This window comes from Hemitrygon akajei, chromosome 29 (assembly GCF_048418815.1).
Source record: "Hemitrygon akajei chromosome 29, sHemAka1.3, whole genome shotgun sequence".
NCBI lineage: Eukaryota > Metazoa > Chordata > Chondrichthyes > Myliobatiformes > Dasyatidae > Hemitrygon > Hemitrygon akajei.
The window spans coordinates 19,056,160-19,075,145 of NC_133152.1; the positions used below are offsets into that span (position 1 = coordinate 19,056,160).

The 18,986-nt window shown below is 42.4% G+C and overlaps 1 protein-coding gene across 1 annotated transcript; it reads left to right on the plus strand.

Moving 5' to 3' along the window:
• The first annotated feature begins 9,363 nt into the window (after positions 1-9,363).
• On the plus strand, positions 9,364-16,576 carry klhdc7a (kelch domain containing 7A). The gene has a single exon (XM_073031773.1). It carries the CDS (start codon positions 9,544-9,546, stop codon positions 12,328-12,330), a length of 2,787 nt encoding a protein of 928 aa, XP_072887874.1. The 5' UTR covers positions 9,364-9,543; the 3' UTR covers positions 12,331-16,576.
• The last annotated feature ends 2,410 nt before the right edge of the window (positions 16,577-18,986 follow it).

Sequence of the window (18,986 nt, forward strand, 5' to 3'; positions counted from 1 at the left end):
AGTTCAGGTGGAATTGTTTGACATAGATTATTTAAAATTTGAGGATCCATATTGAGTGGCCTCAACATTAAAACAAAATGTAGCAGCTTTGCCAAAGGTAAGATTCTTTAGTCCCAGTATTGACCAAGCAAAAGTCAGCAGCAATAATGTTGTCTTTGTCCATAGAGTCATTCCATATAATTACAGAAAATAACATCAATGAGAAATCCTGGGGGGAAAAGGCCTGGAATTCAGCGGAATCTGGGACAATTTCAGTGGAAACTGTGCACAGCGAGGGTGACTCCACACAATGGAATTCATCAAACACACAAGACATAGGGCTGCAGCATGGCATTAATCATTCGATCACTAAAAGTAAGTGGCTCGCCTGTGAGGATGGTGATTGACATTGCTACAGCATAGATCATTCTTTGATCGGTCTCAACACACAAGAGCAACTGCTTACTACAACTGCAAAGGTAAGCTGAAACATTATTTTGTAAGTTCCCAGAAATGCAGCAAATGTTGTGTGAATTCTCTTTGTAATTGAAGGGCGACCTGACAGAGATATAGAAAAATATGAGGGATAGAAAACCATCATCAACCCTATCCGAATGGTGTCAAGTTAGGAAAAGGGGAAGTACAGTGAGATCTAGGTGTCCTTGGTCATCAGTCACTGAAAATAAGCATGCAGGTACAGCAGGCAGTGAAGAAAGCTAATGACATGTTGGCCTTCATAACAAGGGGAGTTGAGTATAGGAGCAAAGAGGTCCTTCTGCAGTTGTACAGGACCTGGAGTACTGTGTTCAGTTTTCGTCTCCAAAGTTGAGGAAGGACATTCTTGCTATTGAGGGAGTGCAGCATAGGTTCATGAGGTTAATTCCCGGGATGGCGGGACTGTCATATGTTGAAAGATTGGAGCAACTGGGCTTGTATACACTGGAATTTAGAAGGAGGAGAGGGGACCTGATTGAAACATATAAGATTATTAAGGGATTGAACATGCTAGAGGCAGGAAACAAGTTCCCGATGTTGGGGGAGTCCAGAACCAGAGGCCACAGTTTAAGAATAAGAGGTAGGCCATTTAGAACAGAGTTGAAGAAAAACTTTTTCACCCAGAGAGTTGTGAATCTGTGGAATGCTCTGCCTCAGAAGGCAGTGGAGGCCAATTCTCTGGATGCTTTCAAGAAAGAGTTAGATAGAGCTCTTAAAGATAGCGGAGTCAAGGGATATGGGGAGAAGGCAGGAATGGGCTACTGACTGGATGATCAGCCATGATCACAGTGAATGGTGGTGCTGGCTCAAAGGGCTGAATGGCCTACTCCTGCACCTATTGCCTATTGGCTATTAACCCAATGTGTGTGTAGCTTCAGGTCAAGAGACAAGAGGTTGGAGAGGACGTGAGAAGGAATTCTTTCACACAAAGGGTGATTGGAATTTGGAGGGCATTGCCTGAAGTGTTGGTTGAATGGGTCCTTATCTGGTTGGCTGCCAGTGACGAGTGGTGTTCTGCAGGGGTCAGTGTTGAGATTGCTTCTTTCCATTTTACATGTCAATGATGCGGGTGATGGAACTGTTGGCTTTGTGGCCAAGTTTGCAGATGATACGAAGATAGGTGGAGGGGCAGACAGTGTTGAGAAAGCAGGGAGTCTGTAAAAAGTCTTAGACAGGTTAGGAAAAGTGGCAGAAGGAATATAGCGTAGGGAAGTGTATGGCCGTGCATTGTGGTGGAAGGAATAAAAGTGTAGATTATTTTCAAAGCAGGGAGAAAATTTAAAAAATCCGAGTCCTCGAGCAGGATTCCCTAAGGGTTAACTTGCTGGTCGATTCAATGGTAAGTAAGGGAAGTAAAATGTTGGCATTCGATTTTACGGGACCAGGATATAAAACCAAAGACGTAATCCTGAGGCTTTATAAGGCATTGGTCAGACCACTTTTGGAAGTATTGTGGGCAGTTTTGTCCCCTTATTGAAAAACAGATGTGTTGTCATTGGAGCTGGTTCTTGAGAATGATTCTGGGCATGAAAGGGTTAATTTATAAGCTGCATTTGATGGCTCTTGCTGAAGTGTAGAAGATTGATGGGATCTCATTGAAACCTATCAGATATTGAAAGGCTGCTGAGAGGATGTTTGCCTGTGGTGGGGCACAGCCTCAGACTGCAAGGACATCCCTTTAGAACAGAAATGATGAGGATTTTCATTAGCCAGACAGTAGTGAAACTGGAATATACAGACACATACAGCTGTAGAAGCCACATCATTAGGTATATTTAAAGCAGAGGTTAATAAGTTCTTGATTAGTTAGTGTGTCAAAGCTATGGGGAGAAGGCAGGAGAATGGTGTTTAGAGGGTTAATGGAATGGTGGATCAGACTCAATGGGCTGAATGGCCTAATTCTGCTCCTATGTCTGTCTTATGGTCTTAAAAATTTGCACAATACAAGGAGTGTTTTGAACAAAGCAGGTGAGCTTAGAGCATGGATCAGTACTTGGAGCAATGATGTGGTAGCCATTACAGAGACTTGGATGGCTCAGGGACAGGAATGGCTACTTCAAGTGCCAAGTTTTAGATGTTTCAGAAAGGACAGGGACAGAGGCAAAAGAGGTTGGGGCATGGCACTGTTGATCAGAGATAATGTCACGGCTGCAGAAAAAGGTGGACGCCATGGAGGGATTGTCTACGGAGTCTCTGTGGGTAGAGGTTAGGAACAGGAAGGGGTCAATAACTTTACTGGGTGTTTTTTATAGGCCGCCTAATAGTAACAGGGATATCAAGGGGCAGATAGGGAAACAGATCCTGGAAAGGTGTAATAATAACAGAGTTGTCGTAATGGGAGATATTAATTTCCCAAATATCGATTGGCATCTCCCTAGAGCATAGGGTTTAGATGGGGTGGAGTTTGTAGGTGTGTGCAGGAAAGCTTCTTGACACAATATGTAGATAAGCCTACAAGAGGAGAGAAGAAGAAGAAGAATAGCCCTTAACTTGGCAGTGGAGTTATCGGGGCACCATCATGACAGTGTTTCTGTAGCAAGCTGTTCTTGTTTATACGAGGTCAAGGTGCTAGCTCGACACTCAACCTGACTTGTATTCGAACTCGGGAACCTTCGCTCCGGAGTCCAGCACTGATATTTTTGCACCACCAAGTGGGACAACAAGAGGAGAGGCTGTACTTGATTTGGTATTGGGAAATGAATCTGGCCAGGTGACAGATCTCTCAGTGGGAGAGCATTTTGGAGATAGGGATCATAATTCTATCTCCTTTACAATAGCATTGGAGAGAGATAGGAACAGACAAGTTAGAAAAGTGTTTGGTTCTGAGGCTATCAGGCAGGAAATTGGAAGGTTAAATTGGGAACAGATGTTCTCAGCGAAAAGTATGGAAGAAATGTGGCAAATGTTCAGAGGATATTTGTGTAGAGTTCTGCACAGGTGCTTTCCAATGAGACAGGGAAGTTATGGTAGGGTACAAGAAACGTGGTGTACAAAGGCTGTAATAAATCTAGTCAAAAAGAAAAGAAAAGCTTACAAGAGGTTCAGAGAACTAGGTAAATGTTAGAGATCTAGAAGATTATAAGGCTACTAGGAAGGAGCTTAAGAAGTAAATTAGGAGAGCCAGAAGGGAATATGAGAAGGCCTTGGCAGGCAGGATTAAGGAAACCCCCAGGCATTCTATAAGTATGCGAAGAGCAAAAAGATAAGATGTGAAAGAATAGGACCTATCAAGTGTGACCATGGTAAAGTGTGTATGGAACTGGAGGAAATAGCAGAGATACTTAATGAATACTTTACTTCAGTATTCACTACAGAAAAGGATCTTGGTGATTGTAGTGATGATTTGCAGCAGACTGAAAAGCTTGAGCATGTGGATATTAAGAAAGAGGATGTGCTGGAGCTTTTGGAAAGCATCAAGTCGGATAAGTCGCCGGGACCGGATGAGCTGTACCCCAGGCTACTATGGGAGGTGAGGGAGGAGATTGCAGAACCTCTGACGATGATCTTTGCATCATCAATGGGGATGGGAGAGGTTCCGGAGGATTGGAGGGTTGCGGATGTTGTTCCTTTATTCAAGAAAGGGAGTAGAGATAGCCCAGGAAATTATAGACCAGTGAGTCTTACCTCAGTAGTTGGTAAGTTGATGGAGAAGATCCTGAGAGGCAGGATTTATGAACATTTGGAGAGATATAATATGATTAGGAATAGTCAGCATGGCTTTGTCAAAGGCAGGTCGTGCCTTACGAGCCTGATTGAATTTTTTGAGGATGTAACTAAACACATTGATGAAGGAAGAGCAGTAGATGTAGTGGCTATGGATTTCAGCAAGGCATCTGATAAGGTACCCCATGCAAGGCTTATTGAGAAAGTAAGGAGGCATGGGACCAAGGGGACATTGCTTTGTTGATCCAGAACTGGCTTGCCCACAGAAGGCAAAGAGTGGTTGTAGATGGGTCATATTCTGCATGGAGGTCAGTCACCAGTGGGGTGCCTCAGGGATCTGTTCTGGGACCCTCACTCTTCGTGATTTTTATAAATGACCTAGTTGAGGAAGTGGTGGGATGGGGTAGTAAGTTTGCTGATGACACAAAGGTTGGACGTGTTGTGGATAGTGTAGAGGGCTCTCAGAGGTTACAGTGGGACATCGATATGATGCAAAACTGGGCTGAGAAGTGGCAGATGGAGTTCATCCCAGATAAGTGTGAAGTAGTTCATTTTGGTAAGTCAAATATGATGGCGGAATATAGTGTTAATGGTAAGACTCTTGTCAGTGTGGAGGATCAGAGGGATCTTGGGGTCCGAGTCCATAGGACACACAAGCAGCTGCGCAGGTTGACTTTGTGGTTAAGAAGGCATATGGTGTATTGGCCTTAATCAATCGTGGAATTGAATTTAAGAGCCAAGAGGTAATGTTGCAGCTGTATAGGACCCTGGTCAGACTCCACTTGGAGTACTGTGCTCAGTTCTGGTCGCCTCACTGCAGGAAGGATGTGGAAGCCATAGAAAGGGTGCAGAGGAGATTTACAAAGATGTTGCCTGGATTGGGGAGCATGCCTTATGAGAATAGGTTGAGTGAACTCGGCCTTTTCTCTTGGAGCGACAGAGGATGAGAGGTGACCTGATAGAGGTGTTTACGATGATGAAAAGAGTTGATTGTGTGGATAGTTGGAGGCTTTTTTCCAGGGCTGAAATGGTTGCCACAAGAGGACATAGGTTTAAGGTGCTGGGAAGTAGGTACAGATGAGATGTCGGGGTAAGTTTTTTACTCAGAGAGTGGTGAGTGCGTGGAATGGGCTGCCGGCAACGGTGGTGGAGGCGGATACAATAGGGTCTTTTAAGGGACTTTTGGATAGGTACATGGAGCTTAGAAAAATAGAGGGCTATAGGTAAGCCTAGTAATTTCTAAGGTAGGGTCATGTTCGGCACAACTTTGTGGGCCGAAGGGGACCTGCATTGTGCTGTAGGTTTTCTATGTTTCCAACTTTGAGGAAATATCTTAATAAGCTTAATGGCCAAGGCCCATGGGCTAGTTAATGGAATTAATATTGATGGAACTAGACAGTTAACATAGACATGATAGACTACTTTTGTGCTCTGTGTCTATGACATGACTAAAGGGTCATTGGCGCACTATGCTATGGCCTGTAATATATCTATTAGAGTGCACAACAGTTTCTGGGCTATGTGTAAAGATGTGATAAGCAAGTTTTCATTCTGTAAAGTGATCTTGAATTATTTCATAAAACAATGCTCTCCAATTAGAATGTAAGTGGCGAAATGGTGCATTGTCAACGTTTGGCAGAGTTGTACCAAGATGCAGTAAATAAGCCAACTTGAATGAAGTAAGGTTTCAGTCAACTGAAACACTTTGCCCACATAAAATGAATTATGTTCTTTATGTATGAACGTTGCACTCTCAGATTGATCACATTTAATCAGGTTTTGTTCCATTAATTCACTTTTAACAATTTGTTTCAATTTAGCCCTGGCTAATTTCCAGTCTCGGTTAATTCTCTTTTCCAGTTCAACAACAGATATTGTATTAAATAAATTCAGTTTCACTGTTCAGTTTTTAAGTGAGGCAAATTCATAATTTCTTTCATTTTTTTTTTGCTTTTGTGTTACTCAGGCTTTGTTCATCGATCTGCTTATTCCCTAAGGCTATATTCCATGAAGCGTCGATGAAAGAATTTCTATTGAAACCAGCAAGGATTCTCAGCAATAACTGCAGGATGGTGGCTGGTGAAAGAAGTTGCCTTTACACTGTCTCTCATCCTCAAAATATCCCAAGCTTTTACAGAGTTGTGGCTGTACTGTTAAAGAGAATCCCAGTATTTAGTTCTACATTGAGCAAAGATATCACAAACAGCAAATGATATTTTCCCTGTCACTATTACAAGTGATATTGCTTGTTTGAAGGAAAAATGTTAGTTTGGACATTTTTATTTTTGCATTTTAATATGAAATTGTATCCGTCTACCTGTACAGTCATTTGTTGCAAGTGTTGTGATGTATTGATTTGCTTCTTTCACCTCAATTTCTCAGTTAAAGTATTATTTATGGCAATTGCCTAAGGGAGGAGATTAACTGAAATCATGTTGAAAATGATTCTGATATATGCACTATTGACTCGAGCGTAGGTCAGTAAAGTGCACAAGATCACTAACTGCCTTCATGAATTGTGCTGGAGGAAATAAGTAGTATGCAAGCTCACACACATTTATAGTTTTTAAACAAAGTTTTTGAAAAATACCGGGTAAGTATACACATCGCCAGCAAAGTTAGAGTCAGTTTCCTTCAGAGCATCATGACATTACTTTACCGTGCAAAATAAATGACATGTCTACACTACCACAGCATACATAACTTATACCCTAGTAAATAAATAACACGTCCTACAGTGAATAACCTTTATGGTCTCCTACAAGTACAATTTCTCATAATAAATCAGTGAGTCACGCTTACCTGCTCAATTGTAGTAAGTTTTTCTTACTCTTCTTTAAGAACATAACCCTTACAAAGCCATTCACAGAGAGTAGTCTTTCCCCTGCAGCGAAATTAAAGTCAAATATCTCCGTTTTCTCCCTAGCCGCTCCACCCCCTCCCCAACCAATCGCAGCCCTCCCTGTCCAACCACTTTCTGTAGCTCCGATGGCTTGTTCATCTGTTACTATTCCTATTTCTGAAAAAAAAAGTTTGTGCATCTTTTATCTTTACATTAACTTATATTGTACTGTGGTACTGCAACACATAAAGCTAACTTTTGTGGGATTTAAATCCAGAGCAGGTATAACTTGAATAATAAATCTCAACTTAGACCTAAAGTATTAACTTTTTTTCCCTTTCTCTGCAGACTCTGCTTAGATTCTCGGAGAATTTCCAGCATTTACTGCTTTTTTTTTTCAGAATCCCAACAACAATTCTGCAAAGCAACACAATGAGCAGCCGCACATAGAAGTCAACTGAAAGCAGGGTTGCAGTGTCAAATGGAATGTAGCCATCAGTGCAGGAAACACTCAGCTTGCCGTGCCACATCTGTGGGAAAAGAAACAGATGGAAGGCCAGTGATGGGAGAGAGAGCGAGGAAGGGATGGTAGGAGAAAGGGAATTTCTTTGATTGGGTGAAGCGAGAGCAGCTGAGGTGATAAACTATGAAATCACGTAACAGATTACTGAGAACAGTAAGAGAGAGAGGGGAAAAGGGAGCAGGAGAGAGACAGGCGGCAGACGGACAGAGAAAATAGAAAGGATGTGTAAAAACGGTGAAATTGACGTTGAAGAAAATGCCCACCAGATTAGGCAGTGTCAATGGAGAGAAAACACACAAAGTATACCGCAGATGCTGTGGTCAAATCAACACGTACAAACAAGCTGGACCTGACGAAGGGTTTCGGCCCAAAATGTTGACTGCTCATTTCAACAGATGCTGCCCGACCTGCTGAGTTCATCCAGTTTGTTTGTATGTGTCAATGGAGAGAGATGGCCAGTTCAGAAACAAAGAATGGGAATAAATCCTCATTCAATTCAATATGAGACCATAAGCAATCGGAGCAGTATTTCTCTATTCAGCCCATCAAGTTTGCTCCACCATTCAATCATTGTTGATTTTCTTAAACACTCATCTCCCAGCACCTCCCTGTAATTCTTCGCTCTCTGAGAGTTCTGCACCACACCACATTCTCAGATCTTAGAGATACTGGTCCTTTCACCCAACGGGTGTACACGGACCATCAACCACCCACTTACACTAATCTTATAGTAATTCCATTTTCCACCTCTCTGAGCTAGTCCAACCTTTCCCCTTCCTTGCAGCGCTCTGATCACTAAGGACGAACTCTGCTGTTGTCTTCAAAGCTGCCAACAAGGGTGGTACTGTTGTAGCTTGGCAAACTGATCCATACCTTGCAGAGGCAAAATGCCAGCCCTCAGACACTCCCTCATATCTCCTGCTGGATCATCAGGCCGATGTTTCCCATACAGTCATGGGCCTCACATCCATAGGCAATCTCCCTTCCTTATGCTCTTCCTTCCCATGTACTCTGTGTCTATGCCCTGAAAAAATCCACAACTGGTGTGTCCAAGGCTAACCCATTATCTCAGTCTGCCCTTAGAACAATGTGTTGTGGTGGGGTGGAGATAGGTCTCTACCAAAGGAGGTGTAAGGTGCTCCTTTCCTCTGCTAGCCTGCAGGTCACTCTTGGGCAAGGTGTAGCACCTGCTTAGCATTCCCCACCCCACTAATCAGGGTCATGTGAAGCCACGGGAGCAGGTGGTGGATGGTCAGATGAGCAGCCTGTGCATATCACAAGACCTGGTTATGCAACCACTGACGCCAGGCAGACAATCTCTGAAGAGTATTGATAACGGCTGGTGTCACCTGTCTTGTAAAGACGCCGAAAAAAGAAGCAATCTCATTCCATGTCATCCCACGGATTTCCATGGCTCGTTACTTCAAAGTAAATGTATTACCAAAGTACATATATATCACCACATACAATCCTGAGATTGATTTTCCTGGAGGAATACTCAGCAAATCTATAGGATCTGCAGGATCAAAGAAAGTTCACCTGTGTGCAGAAGACAACAGACTGTGTAACCGCAAATTTAAGTAAGCGGCAATAAATACGAAGGTGAGGTAATGAGATAAAGAGTTCTTAAAGTGAGATCATTGGTTGTTGAAACATCTCAATGGTGGAAAAGTGAGTGTAGTTATTCCCTTTTGATTTGTTTTTTTTTTAAATGCTCCTTTTCCTTTTAAGCTGTGTAGCTTTTTATAAACTTTCCTTTAAACAATTGGAAAGGACGATAGGGCAGAACTCCATGAATCGTTCCTGTAAGTCATTAACTAATGAGACCTCCTCCTTTAACCAGAAGAGGAAGGGCTGAACACAACGTGTAAGGTTTCAATTGTTTCTTTAAACAGGTGAGGGTCACCTTTGGAATAACACGGAAAGCGAGCTGCTGAGCGACAGCCCGACATTTGATAGCTCGCTTGTTTGTGACAGGGTCAGTATCAGCGAGAATCAATGATTAAGCGGTTTGTCGGGTCTTGGAACATGACAGCTGACAATGGAATTCGCGGGGAAAGCTATCGTGTCGGCTGCTCTCGTGGTCACCCTGACTTTAATTTACAAGTACTATAAAGCAAGATCTGCCAGTGCTACTCGAAGGCGAGGTGCGGGAAATCCCGACTGCCAAGGCTCGTCGGAACCTCCGGAGAAGAGCAACGCAGACGCACGGCCAAGTTCTCAAAGGCTCAACAGGCGGGAGGATGGCAGTGACCCCACAAGGCAGATCAGCGAGAGCGAACAGAGCCCCGAGAAAGCCGGCGTGCAGACCGAGTCACGGAATAACGCGGCCGGCATCCATTGCGCAGACAGAAAGAGTCTCCGAATTGCAGGTGAGCGGAACAGTGGGATTGGGACTGGCGTAAGCAACAGGCAGCCAGGTGAGCCCGGGGCGACGAGGGGTCACCTGGCCGAGTCGAGGGGTAAAGATCTTGCTCCAAACACTGCCACAGCTGCTACCGGCAAAGCGTGTGAGGTCAGAAACTTCCAAGCTAAGGAAAGTAATAAATTAAATTCCACCCAGGGTTCAGGAACAGAGAAGGTGGAGAGCAAAAGCGACGAAACTGTACAAGTTGCTGGAGAGGAGGATTATTTGAACGGTATCAGTCCTCAGACACGTGCTGAACAAGGATTGGATGCGTATTGTATCAGGGAGTCTCAACTGGGTCAGAATATTAGTTCCTTTGATGTTGTGAGTGCTGACTGTGACTCTGAAAATGTAAGCCTGTCTGCAAATGTCACTGAATCCTTCCAAGATCTTATCATTTCACCCACATCTGAGGTGGCTAAAAGCAGTCAGTATCAACCTGTAAACCATCAGCCAACTGAACTCTTAGAAAATGAGACACTGGAGGGTCTCAACAGCAACAGGCAGTCAGCAAGAAGGGCTGGGGAACATGAAAATAACTCCAGTGCCTGTAAGAAATGCCCTGAAATCAAAATTCAGAGATCTAATACTCCCTGTGTTCAGGCTGCATATCGGGTCAAACATGAAAAGGCCCAACCTGGCAACGGATCAGAAGGTGGCCTGAGTATTTTGCTGCCCTGCATGGAAGTGAATCATAAGATCGTTTCAACTTCAGAAAGGACGACAGAGGCAAATGAGTATCAGGACAGAAACCACACCTGTTCCATTGCTCAAATTACCACCGATCAAGTTCCCCTTGACAACCTCAACAGCTCATCTTTCCAGAAGGAGATGAGAGACCGGCAGGAAGTTTATTGTTCTCTGAGTTCAGTTCAGGATGATATGGGTTTGGCTGTCAAACCGAAGGCATTCTGTTCATTGTTATCTGGCTTGGGCCCAGATGAACATCCAGAAACTGCCAGTATTTCTTCCTGTTCATCTGAGTCTGACATCAATATAAGAGCAATCTCCAGAAAGCACAGTATATCGGCAATTGCTGACACCCCAGCATTTCTAATTGACCTCCAGACAGACACACAGGTTTCTTCAGAAGAAAGCACCTCAGGTCACTTTAACTCTAAAGCACCTTCAGTTGATGACCTTAGCACCAGCTCTCTGGGCTCTCTGGTAGATTCATTATATTTGTCCCAGCCAGACCTCAGCAAGGAAACAGCAGTAGAAATTGTTGCTGGGGCCAATTTTATTCCAGTCCCTTTGAGCAATGAGTCAAGTGTTGATGTTATGAAATGGCGTTTGGATCTGGGGAACTGTTATGAGATATTGTGCGTTGCAAAGAAACACGACCTAAAGGACCTGCAAGATGCCGCTTACCAGGTCATGAGTGACAATTACTTGCAGGTTTTGAAGAACCCGAGTATTTATGGTCAACTCAAAGCAGCTGAAAGAGAACTGATCCTGTCGAGAAGGATGGATGGAAAAAGGTATTTAATGGTGGTCGATGTGGATGTCCAGGATAATATCTGGACTAACAGAAGAGTTCAACAAAACACAGATGGTCAAAACATTGCCAGATTACTGAAACCTTTTCAAACCAATCACAAAGTGTATTATTACAAGAATGAGAATGATTCGTGGCATCCATTAGTTGACCTGGAAGTTGAATCAATCTCCAAGGATTGTGCATTATGCACCATGTATAATTATCTATTTGTTGTGGCTGGTTGTCAGGGGTCTGGTAAAAGAATCAAACTATCCAACAAAGTATTCTGCTACAATCCAGTCACTAACATTTGGAGTGAGATCAGCCCACTAAACCAGGCCAGGCCCAACTGCAAACTTGTGGCTTTGGATGGGCACCTTTATGCAATTGGTGGCGAGTGTCTTAGTACAATGGAGAAGTATGATCCCAGAACAGACAGATGGACTTTCACTGCACCTCTACCACGAGGAATCTTCGCTGTAACGCACAAAGCTACTGTGTGCAATGGTGAGATTTATGTGAGTAGGGGCATCACCTATTATCAACTTCTCAAATACAATCCCAAAGAAAACTCATGGAATGATTGCAGCATGATGAGCAGGAAGGACAAGATGACTGATATAGCAGCTGTCAAAAACTTCATCTACAGGTTTGAGATTAACCAGGATTATGGTATCAGTGTGTTTCGGTATCATATCATCACCAAAACCAGTGATGAATGTGCCACCAAAAAAGTTTGCAAGATGGCACCATTTCAGTGTGCCGTTGTGGATGACACTATCTACTGCATCAATAAACGGTTCATGATGCAGTTTATAGCTCATGAGATCTCACCTTATTTTAAAGTGGAAGATTGCACAGTCCCTCCTGGAGCAAAAGGAATTCTGTTTCCCTTTGTCCTTACACTGCCAGAAAGAAACACATTACAGACTCGAGTGTAATTGTTGTTGAAAATCCCTATTTCATAAAGGATGGTCTAAAAATTTGTCTTTATGTTGTGACATAAAAACAGAAAATATTGGAAATACTCAGTAGATAAAATAGCATCTTTGAAAAGAGAAACAAAGTCAATATTTCAGGCTGATTACCTTTCATCAGCTGAAAAATGAAAGAACTGAAGTATTAACTTTCTATCTCTGCAAAGAACCACTGAGAATTTCAATAATTTTGTTCAATTTCAGATTTCCACCATCTGCAGGATTTTGCTTTTTGACATTAGGTTGTTTGGTGTACCCATAGCAAAATGTGTCTAATTTCCTTTCTATCATTTAAAGAGATGGTTGCTCCACTGAAGTCCCTTTCAACTTGAAATTCAGTCTAGGTTGGACTGTCCTATGTTACCTTCCAATAGTTTACCAGTAGGAAATTAAGTGAAAGAGATACGATCTTATCAATCTATCCTCAGCTGCCCTTGTAGGAAGAAAATTTTCACACAGAAATATAAATGAAAGGTCAGTAATCATAGTGTCAGGCATTATCAATGAGTGGAAAAGTAAAAAAGCAATGTGGTTAGATCTGTCATGATGTAAACAAAGTCATTGGAGAGAGTCTGAAGCTAGTGGATATAAAAGTGTTTATTCAACAAAAATGGGCATCACATTGAGATGTTCTTGGACGAAGAGGCCCACTCGAACCAATATTACATGACATTTTATACGCTATAAATCAAAGGTAACAGCGGCACAATTCTATAGTTACAATATATCTACAATGCCTCCTTTGAATTACGTATAGTTTTCAAACATTCCTTCTTTGCACCCACACTCCAAACACCCAAACTGAATCGGCATTGTTTGGTTTGCAATCAGCTCCCATCTGAAGCTCCCAGAATACTATTGTTCCGAGCTGCATTTTAAATTCAATCTCCAATCCACGTTCAGGTCTGAAGATTGGTTACTGGTGAAATTAATACTTGCTGTACAACCTAGCAAGATCCACCGAAGAAGTGTAGGCCATACGTAGGTAAGCAATGGTTGATTCTTGGTAGAGTTTCTGGTGGGACCATCCTGTGTAAAATGCCTACCAGTGAACACAGAGTAGGCTTTGGTCATCAACCAGAAACCGCCCCCTGTTTCTCACTTTGCAGATGCTGCCTGATCTGCAGAGCATTTTTAGCATTTTATGTTTCAACTGAGTATGATGATGGGAGCAGAGGATATGAATGATAAACAAGAGGAAGACTTTTAGCATAAGTTAAAATGAAGATTGACACAGTGGGCTAAATGGCCAGTCCAGTACTATACTGTTCTATGATTCTGTGTAATGCTCCTCTTATTAACTATTCAGACATTCCTTGTTAGAACTTATCCACAGCTATATGGGCAAGATATCCAAATCAATCCTAGCATGCCCCCAAAGAAGTAGAAGAGGAGAGAGCCAGGATAATTCTTCAAAGTTTTAATCTGTTGGGAGTCATGGAGAGTCATGGGATCATACTGTGCATGCTCATTTAGCCAAACACACATCTATACTCATTTCCTGTTTTTTTTTAACCATCTCCCCATGAATGACCCTACCAGCCAATTTTACCTGCCACGCCAGTGGCAATTCATAGTAGTCAATTAACCCACCAACTAGCATGGAAATGTGGGAAAAGTCTGGTGGGGCGGTGGGGTGGGGAAGAGTATCTAGAGGGAACTTACTGGGAGACGAGCAATTTTCTCTCACACTGCATCCGAAGTCAGGATCCAACCCAGGTCTCTGGATCTGTAAGGCAGCAGTACCGTGCCACCCACAAGCCAACAAGAGCAAAATGGCTAAATCAGGGGTATTTTGCTGCAGATTAAACAAACAGTTCCTGTTGTTTAAACACAGCACAGATCAAAGGTACTCTCTATAAAACTAGATGAGTGACATCAGAACAAATGACAGCATCTAAAACAGAGAGGTCGATTTGAATCATTTCAAACAAATGCCCTTGAATTTTTATTGCTGATAAACTATTAATTCTTTCAGGGCCTCATTATGCGAAAAAAATTCTTCCAAGCATTATCAATACCATCAAGGAAGCCAATTGTCATAAGAAGTTTATAACTCTGCATATGCCATAAGCAAGATTTTATAGGCTACCATCTGCAAGATATTCATGTTAAAGCTTCACTGTCAGACTACCGAGTATACAAACTTCCAGGAACATGTACCTTGTGCTGAGCGTCCCCTACGGGGTGCAGAGATTGTGAGTGTGAGCCAAACCTGCAGTTTTCTTTTATACCAGCGCTGCCAAATCAAGAATTCAGATGCCCTTTCATCACAATTGTGTGGAAGATTGAAGGGATCTTCTCAGTGATATCCTCTGTCTGTCCTCAGATCCCACTTCCTGCCTGCGAGCAGTCATGGCATGAATGTGGAATAGTCAGAGCACGTTGAATAAAATCTCCCACTTTCAGAAGCAGCAGTGATTGACAGAGCAACTTAAAGTTAAGCCATAGACTCTTCCTTGAGGACTTTTTTTTGACTGAGGAATGAGATATGGGGATGGAGTCCTATATATGTATGCTATTCACTAAAACTTTAAATCATTGACAGAAGGATGTCATTGTGAAAGAAGACCTGACCTGACCCTGTTTATTACTTTATTGAATAGTGATTTTGACCCCTGTTGAATTTTGCTCTCAACTGTAAACAGAGTCTTAAAAAAATTCTCAATTCATTTCCATTAACTGGAGAGCAGGAGAACACATTAAAAGCATGATATCACCCTATAAATAAAAATAATCATTTTATCCCCTCATTGGTTTTGAACACTGCCATAAAACAGGCACCTCAGGACAAATTCAAAAACTACAACTTCACCAGAATGACATTGTCACAGAGTTTACTGTCTCAGAAACCATCGCATAATCTATGACATTTATCAATGCATCTTCATTCAAACAATTAGTTTCAACCTAGATTGCTAAATTGTGGCTTGCAACGGCTTTTGGGACTAATAAACAATACAATTTGCATTAATACAAAATGTTTTTGATTTAGTATCCTGAATTGTGGCTCAGGACTAAAATTGGCCAATCTGACAGTGAATGTTTTAGACAATTTCATAATAACCACATGTAGTATACAAAGTCAATTACCTCGCATGCAAGACAATCGCTCTCCTTGATAAATGTTTAGTTCCCTCTTGAAAATGACTGATAGTCAATACCTGCCACACCAAAAGATATCACATCCCCATTCACTACTCTCTCATAAAGAGTAAACACTCCAAATACAACTTATTCTTAACTTCTCCTGGATTAACCTCATCCATGAGGCACAGTAGCATGGTGGTTAGCACAACACTTTACAGTACAGACGACCTGGGTTCAATTCCTGCTGCTGCCTGTAAGGAGCTTGTACGTTCTCCCCTTGACCGCATGGGTTTCCAGGTGCTCTGGTTAATTGGTCATTGTAAATTGTCCCAGGATTAGGCGAGGGTTAAATAGGGGGATTGTTGGGCAGCACAGCTTGAAAGACCAGAAGGGCCTATTCCACCTGGTATGTCAATAAATAAATAGGTGCTCCTCTCCCAATACTTAACCTGTAATAACCTATTAATAGAGATGCTATGAATTATTTAACTGACAGCATTCCATCAGGGTACCTTGAAAAATCTACCACTCCACACCAAGTTCCAAACTGGCCATTTTCTTAAGTACTTAGTCCTGGCATGTTTAAATTGGTTCAGCCCTTTCTCTCCAGCTTGCAATACATGTGACCAGTGTTCACTAAAATTTTTATGCATGCCTTGTTTTGCTGATGTAATGTTAGTTGCTGGCTTTGGTTACTTGCTAGTGTAAAGACAGTGTAACACAGATCTAATGCCCCAAAACTCAGCTTAGACAGGAACCTGCAATAGCCCGAGTATCGCCAATATCTTCTCAATGACTGGTTCTCACTGACAAGAACATGAATGACAGGATGTGATTCTTGTGTAGGTGAGATTTACATTTGAGGTGTATTTTCCAGTGTTTTGTGATGTTGCAATGGATGTTCATTGGCACTGCAGTGGCTTGTTCTGTCTAGCTACAGAAAGACACAATTAGTGTAAGACTGCACTCTATGCTTCTTGACATTTCCTTTGAAATCTGCAATGTTGAAAGTGTTTTAAAATAATTTTCAATTTTCTGGTGAATGTATTGGTGGTAAAACTCACTGATCTTTGAAATCAAATATACTGCAAGCAAATAAAATATTCTCATGACAAAGCAATGACAGACTCCATAAAGAAATTATTTTCGTGATATTCTAGAGGGTTTTCAGCTGCCACAGACTCAGCTCTACCTAAAATTTAAAATACCATTACTATAATTTATTCAATTTTCGTTCTTAACTCTGCTTTATCACTAATGCTACCCAGTGTTGTCAAAACTAACACCACCAAAGTCCTTTCTTCTGATGGAAGATTGTCAGCCAGAAGCAGTAACTCTCCATCTCCACAGATGCTGCCTGACCTGATGAGTATTTTTAGCATCTTTTGTTTCATCACTGTCAGAGCCCACAGCTGATTACTAAAAATGGGGGCATTCCTCCTCCCCAACCTTCACCCCTCTTTCATCCGCCAACCCTTAATTTTATGCTGTAGTGATTCCTTAATTTAATTAGGCAGAATTCACCTTAAGCGTTAAGGGTTAAGTTGGCCGTGTGTGGTACGTGTTACGTTGTGTGTTGTTGCGTTTTGGGGGCAGGGTTTTCTCATATATATGCACGATATTGCCATTCGCTGGTGGTTGCAATAAAGTGTACGTTAGAAGTAACTACACTCGTGTCGTCTCATGTAGTACACGCAAAAATGCCCAGGCCTGGAAGCTAGATCTCATTGTGCATAATTCAACTGTGAAATAAAATCAAGTACAAAGGAAATTTTTGAGTTCATTACATGTTCAAGAAAATCTGCTTTTTTTTTTAATGCAGCAATGAACCGGGCAGGTAGTACTGTACCACAGCCTTATCAGCTGCCACTTGCCCAATATATATGCATTGTCCAAGAAAGGTGTGAGCCAGCCAGGGGGTCTCAGTATTTTTGACATCTGCTTGCATGTAGTACTTGAAACGGTGCTATGAGACAGTTTTCTCACTCAGCCTCATCCATCTCTGAGCTCGAGATACTCCCTGGTCACGATCTTTTCCTATCATCCTACCTTCATAGCCAACACAATCCCAAAGACCCCCTTGCCCCCATCACTCCATTTGCAAGGCACTCGTTATTAGTCGTCTGGACCCTGTCCGCCCTATACTAATCGGCACATAATCCAGAGTTTCAGAGGCACCTCTGTTTCCTGTATCGCACTTCAAACTTCATCCACTAGTACAGACAGCCAACACTAGTGTACCATAAAACCTGACAAAAACATCATGCACTCCTAATCCCCATCCTCCAAGGGGACCACAACTTTGTCATGGGGTTTGGAGACTTGCTTGCCTCAGTGACCCGGAGAGCGATGTTGGCTGGAGACAGGGCCTTGTGCTTTGGCTCTTGGTAGGGTCACCCATGCCAAACAGGTCAAAGGGTAGAGGCCACACTAAGCGTGGTCCACCGGGTCCTCCATGTGCGGGGGTTCAGCTCACGGCAAAAAAAACCCTGACTGGTCAAAAAAGAATTGTTACAGAAACAGCAATGAAGAATTCTTCTATACGGACAGAGATAGAAAGCCTTCATTGCTGCTCTAAGTGCCAGCCGCGTAATGGACAGTAAGTAATCCCCATCTAGTTAATCCTGCTCGGTATTGCATGTGTACATGGAAATTTGGTTGAGAATCGGATTAGATTTATTGCGATGCATTTTGCAGTTGAATAGCTCACAATGCAACGTGAACAGACTCAGATCCTATGGACAGCTCACGGAAGCCCCTGGTTGCAGCCCAGCAATACATCGCTCTTAGATGAGAGCCAAGGAGCAGATTAAGGCCAAATACACTTGCTGCTATCTAGTCCTAGTAGGGCTGCAAGAACTTGAAGAAGTGATTTACTACAATGCTTCCAGGAGAAAGAGAACTTAGGAATGGGAGAATGGAGAAGCTGATCTCCTTATGGCAGAAAACGTCAGGAAGTGATTCAGTCAATGTGTTCGGAATTAGTTTGATTGAGTAACTAGGGAGCGATTGTTTCTAATGATGGGAGAGTCACCAGAGCGCACAGATTTGGGATCATTTGCAAAAGATCTGAAATGGAGATTTTAATTGATATGAAGTCCTGTCAGTGTGAAGTGAAATTCGCTTCCTGCAAGTCTGGTAGAATAGAGCTTGCAGGGCCACAGTGAAAGGGCAGATGGTATAATCAAAATGACAAAATGTCTCCAACTGCACAAAGACACAAGGCTGGCCAAGTGCTGCATAACTAATAGCACCCTCCTTCAAATTTATGGTTCCCCTCCCAAAGTATATGTTTTGAGTAAGTGAAATAAATGTACTTTAAGCTGTTTCGCATGCTTCAACACCTGCTATTACACAGATTGCAGGAATCGGCAGCAACTGAAACTGGATTAGATATAAATGCGGGTTAGTCAAGCTTGCCGAGCAGAGCTCCGAGAGTAGATTAAACATTCTTCAGCACTTGCTTTGCTTCAAGCAAACATAATGTTTAACAATAAATAACTAGCTGCAGTGGAAAGCAATCCTGTGGG

Coding starts and splice junctions, on each gene's coding strand:
- klhdc7a (XM_073031773.1), top strand. CDS start 9,544: ATGGAATTCGCGGGGAAAGCTATCGTGTCGGCTGCTCTCGTGGTCACC.